General features: G+C 42.9%; 1 protein-coding gene across 1 annotated transcript; it reads right to left on the bottom strand.

Annotated features, from left to right (window-relative positions):
- Positions 1–3,384: 3,384 nt before the first annotated feature.
- Positions 3,385–4,317, bottom strand: LOC124521643 (olfactory receptor 10X1-like). The gene has a single exon (XM_047092622.1). It carries the CDS (start codon positions 4,315–4,317, stop codon positions 3,385–3,387), a length of 933 nt encoding a protein of 310 aa, XP_046948578.1.
- Between the last annotated feature and the right edge of the window lie 594 nt (positions 4,318–4,911).

Here is a 4,911-nt window from a genome sequence, read left to right as displayed (position 1 = left end):
CGAAGTTTCCCCAGCTGGGAAGTGATTTGGTGCCAGCCTTAGCCTTCTGTGGCCCTAGAGTTTTCCACACGTGCCATGATCTGATTCTACCACTCCCGGAATCACAGCGCTTAAGAACCTTTTCTTCCACCGGTTTGGAGATATTGTCTGATTATCATTAGCACTTGTGGGTCCTCAGCTCTAGAGGTTTGGCTCCTGTTAGGGGACCCTAAGGGATTTGTCTCTTCTTGCATCAGAGGGAGCAGGAGAACTTTCTGACTCAACTTTGTCATTTTCTCTCATTAGTTCCAGGGCTGTTTTGTAACATGTGACCAGGAAAACTCTGCCTGGAATCTCTGGGGATTTAAAGCTTGCAGAGTTCCTATCCAGTCCATGCTAATTCCTGAGTTTTGTTTGGCAAGGAGGGGAGTGAACTGCATCTCTAATGCTCTCCCCCTCCCTCACACTCTGGCCCTCTCATCACCAGCTCCACCCCTGGGTATTTAGGGCCTACAATGTTGGAAGACTGTACTCTGAAGGAACTCAGAGAATTACAAGGAATGGTCTCTTCTTACCAAAAGTTTGTACCTTGGTGGGAAAAGGTGATGGAGTCAATCTGTTTTCACTACTCCACTTTTAGAAATTTTTTTTTTTTTAAAATTGGCCATCCTAGTGTTGGTGAAGATGGGAAGTTGGGGAACTCATAGACCATGACCTGAGCCGAAATCAAGAGCTGGACACTGAAACGACTAAGCCACTTAGGCGCCGCAGGAAATTTCTTTTGATTCCTATTATGCTAGTTTTTATTCATTCCCTGAATGGGTATTACATTTTATCCCATAATATTCTTCATCAATTAAAGTAATCAATTCTTCATCAATTAAAGTAATTACATGATTAATATCCTTTATTTGGGTAACATGATTAATTCTACAGCTCTATTTCAAATGTGCCAAACTTGCATTTCTAGACTGAATCCACCTTGAGTTTTAGTTACGAGTTCTGCGTCTATGCTCCTGAGTGTGATTTCCAAATCCAGTTTCTAAATAATATTGGCCCCAAACCTGAGTTGGGGGTATTTACTCCTCTGTGCCAGGGAAGGTTTTGGGTGCATTTGGCATAACAACCACTTTAAAATTTTGGCAGATTCTCCTGGTGAAGCTTAAGGTTTCCAGAGGTTCGTTTGTTTGTCTGTTGTTAATGTAGAATGTATTAATTAAAATTCTCTTTCTTGAGAATTAGACAGCTGGTTTCCCCAGGTCGGCTTTAATATGTGATCTCTAGGAATTTTCCCACTTTGTGTAAGTTCTCAAAGCCATGATCATGAAATCACTCACAGGATTGTCTCACCTTTTATGTGGGTGTGATGAGAGAAACGCCCCAATTTTCATTCCCATCATTGTCTAGTTGCATTTCCTGTCTTAATTTCTCTATCAGTCTCCCCAGGGACAATAGATTCACTATTATTTTCAACAATCCACCTTTTGACGTTTTGAACCACTGTATTGTATACTATTACTTAATTAATTTCTGCTTTTACCAATTCATTTTATTCTTTACAATCGTTTTTTGTTCGTTCTTTATTCCTTTCCCAGACTCTTGAGAGGAATGCTTAGGTCATTAACCTTCAGTCTGTGAACTTCTCTAATATGCATTTTGGAGGCCATGGATTTCCATGTAAACACTGAAAAGCTATGTCCCACCAGCTTTGACTTGTAGTGTTTTCCTTTTCTCCAATTCAAACCACTTTTCAAGGATTTGCAAGAATTTTTATTTGATTCATGATTTATTTAGAAGCATTTTCCAGCTCCCCTTCAAATTCTTATTTCTATCTCTACAATAAATATTAAGTAGGCAAGTAGCAATGCCTCCACAGTCACCATATCAGGTAGGTGAAGGTTAACTGGTTCCAGTTCAAATTCAAGTTCAGGAACTATAGTTAACACTTCACCATATTTCCTATGACCACCAGGACTGGGTAAATTGTTGGCATCTATCGACAAGATTTTATGGCTTCCCTAGATTAGATAGTCAGTTCTCAGGGTGGAACCAAAATGGAAGAAATCTTGTCATGGAGGCAGTGAGAACAGATTGATGAGGGGATATATTCTGCCTGCACAGCTGATCCTAGAGAAGAAAATAGAATCATGGCAAGAGGTAACTGTAATCACTGTGTTGATAATATTTTTTGTCCATCTTCTCATTTATCTTTATAACATCTCTGTAAATGATGGGGAACAGACATTGTCCCCACGCTTGTCATATCCTGGATCTACATGAACCCCCTTCACAAAGGTTACGTCCCACAGGAAAGAGCACAAATTGGGTTACCAACAGAACTGAGGAAAGAAGTCAGAAAATTCCCGAGATTGGATGCTGAATGATTCTGGTTTCTTTCATTGCACATCACATCTCTGCCAGAATTGTTCCACAATACACGTCAACGTCGAAACCTTCGATATCATGACATGTGCTTTTGTTAGACATTTGCTTTGAATACCTTTGTTTTGAAGAAAATGGGGGTTATTTCCAACCTTCGTCCAGGGACTCTGCCTGTCATGCAGACTCTACTGCCTTATTGGCTTGTTGGATCAATGTTTCAAGATACTCTGTTTATTCAGAGTGAGCTTCTGACAGTCACTTGAAGGACACAGTCATGAACAGTGTTTTTTAAAACCTTCACTAATCAGTATGGCATAAGACTTCCCAATATACACATCAATCCACATACGCACAATAGACTGCTGATGATTTCTACATAGTGTATCACCTGTGAGAAATGGTTTACCTCCTGGGAGGCACAGCCCAACACCTTACAACATTATTTTAAAAACATTCTTTAGCCGTTATATCTTTAGATATTTTTGAAATGTTTATTTATTTGAGAGACAAAGGGATACATAGTGAGGGGGACAGGGGAAGAGAGGGAGGGGGAGATACTCCCAAGCAGGCTCTGAAATGTCAGCATGGAGCCCGATGCTGGGCACGAACTCATGAATCATGAGATCATGACCTGAGCTGAAACCAAGAGTGGGTTGCTATACCAACTAAGCCACCCAGTTGTCCCTGTATCTTTAGATATTTTTAAGCATCTCTTAGTGTTGTGGCCACAGGGGTTGTTTTTGCCTTCCACAATATTGTTCTTCAAATGCCATTAATGGTGCAGGACACCCAGTGGCCAACTGGTAGAAGGGTACCATCTTGAGGAACAGCCAGGAGAAGTAGAATTAATTGAACAACTTTCTTAATAAGTAAGTGTTTGTGATGGTTTAGCTCCCAGACTGTCTCTGGTTTTCCATGTGCCAACCTCTGGTAATAGGTCAATGGCAAAGGCTTCTCCTGACGTCACACGATAAATGCCTGCTGACATCAGGGAACAGACAACCATGCATCTACAATCCGGGATTACATATTCCAGAAACTCCTCTTTGCCAGCAGCTTTCTGAACGCATTCTTCATGTCTCTATTCCTGAGGCTGAAAATGAGGGGGCTGAGGAAAGGGGTGATGACGGTGTAAGGGACAGCGATGAGTGTGTCATCTCCTCCCGAGCCTTCTGGCTTCAGATAGACAATAGCCGCGAAGCCAAAGTGGACGATGACCACAGTGAGATGAGAGGCGCAGGTAGAAAAGGCCTTCTGCTTGCCCTCGGCTGAAGGGATCCTGAAGACAGTGGACAGAATGAAAACGTAAGTGGTGACGATGAGCAGGAAGGTACCCATCAAACCTGACACCGAGACCATTGTTACAACGAGTTCGGTGAGGTCGCTGTCTAGACAGGACAGTCTCACCACGGCCCGCATGTGGCAGAAGAAATGGTGGATGAGGTTGGGGTTGCAGAAGGAGCCCCCGAATATCAGTGCAGTCTCTGTCACAGAGATAAGGAAGCCTCCGGCCCAAGCAGAGACCACCAGCTGCCCACACACCACATTGGTCATCAGCAGTGGGTATCGGAGAGGGTGGCAGATGGCCAGAAAGCGATCATATCCCATCAGCGTGAGGACGATGCAGTTGGTGCCACCAAGTCCCAGGAAGAAACACATCTGCAAGCCACACCCCGGGACTGAAATGCTTCTCTTCTCAGTGAGCAGGTCTGCCAGCATCTTGGGGATGATGGTCAGCGTGTAGCAGGTCTCGGAGAAAGAGAGGGCACGGAGGAAGAGGTACATAGGGGTGTGGAGAGATCTGTCCGCCCAAGTTAGACCCAGGATGGCCAGGTTACCTGTGAGGGTGAGAAGGTAGAGGCCAAAAAAGAGCACGAAGAGGAATGTCCGCACGTGTGGGTACGAGGAGAAGCCCACAAGAATGAATTCTTTCAGGACTGTCTGGTTGGCCTTCATTGTGGCATGTCTGAAATGTGAAAGAAACAACAAGTAAATATTCAACTCTCCGTTATTCTTTGAAGGTTGTGGTGTGAATAAGACAGATGATCAGGGAGTTACGATGACCAATTGATTCTTCAATTTGTGTGGCAAAACACCATGTGTATGTAGGTCATGGGTTTTCCTAATTTTTAGTTCATTTGTTATACCTTTATTAGGGGTGCAATTACTGATCGCTTGGTGGGTGACAGAAGACTCTTCATGGCTTATTGTTTTAGCAGACTTTATTGGCTGGTCATATCATAAGAGGAAAAATACTGTAATTAATGTCTAGAGAAAGGAAATTCAGGTGTCTGAGGTCGGCCAGATTTGGATCAGACTCTGAACATAAAACAATCACCAAGTAGCTAATAGACAGACAGAGTCAGGGTCTGACAAAGCAGCTTCCACACAAATATTGTCTGTAAATATCCAATGGGTGAAGATTCATAGTTGGTTTGTTAGTAATTGGGGACCAAATGTAGACAATGGCTTATAATCGTAAGGATGCCCAAAGTCATGAAGTCTTCTTGGAGGAGACATTTAGGTCCCATATATGAAAGAAATAAAAAA

The sequence above is a fragment of the Lynx rufus genome, unplaced genomic scaffold (genome assembly GCF_022079265.1).
Source record: "Lynx rufus isolate CCGP_SWC_20201006 ecotype Redwood Valley unplaced genomic scaffold, mLynRuf1.p SCAF_31, whole genome shotgun sequence".
Taxonomy (NCBI): domain Eukaryota; kingdom Metazoa; phylum Chordata; class Mammalia; order Carnivora; family Felidae; genus Lynx; species Lynx rufus.
Note: the sequence above shows the minus strand (reverse complement) of the source record. Positions and strands in the feature narration are given on the sequence as shown.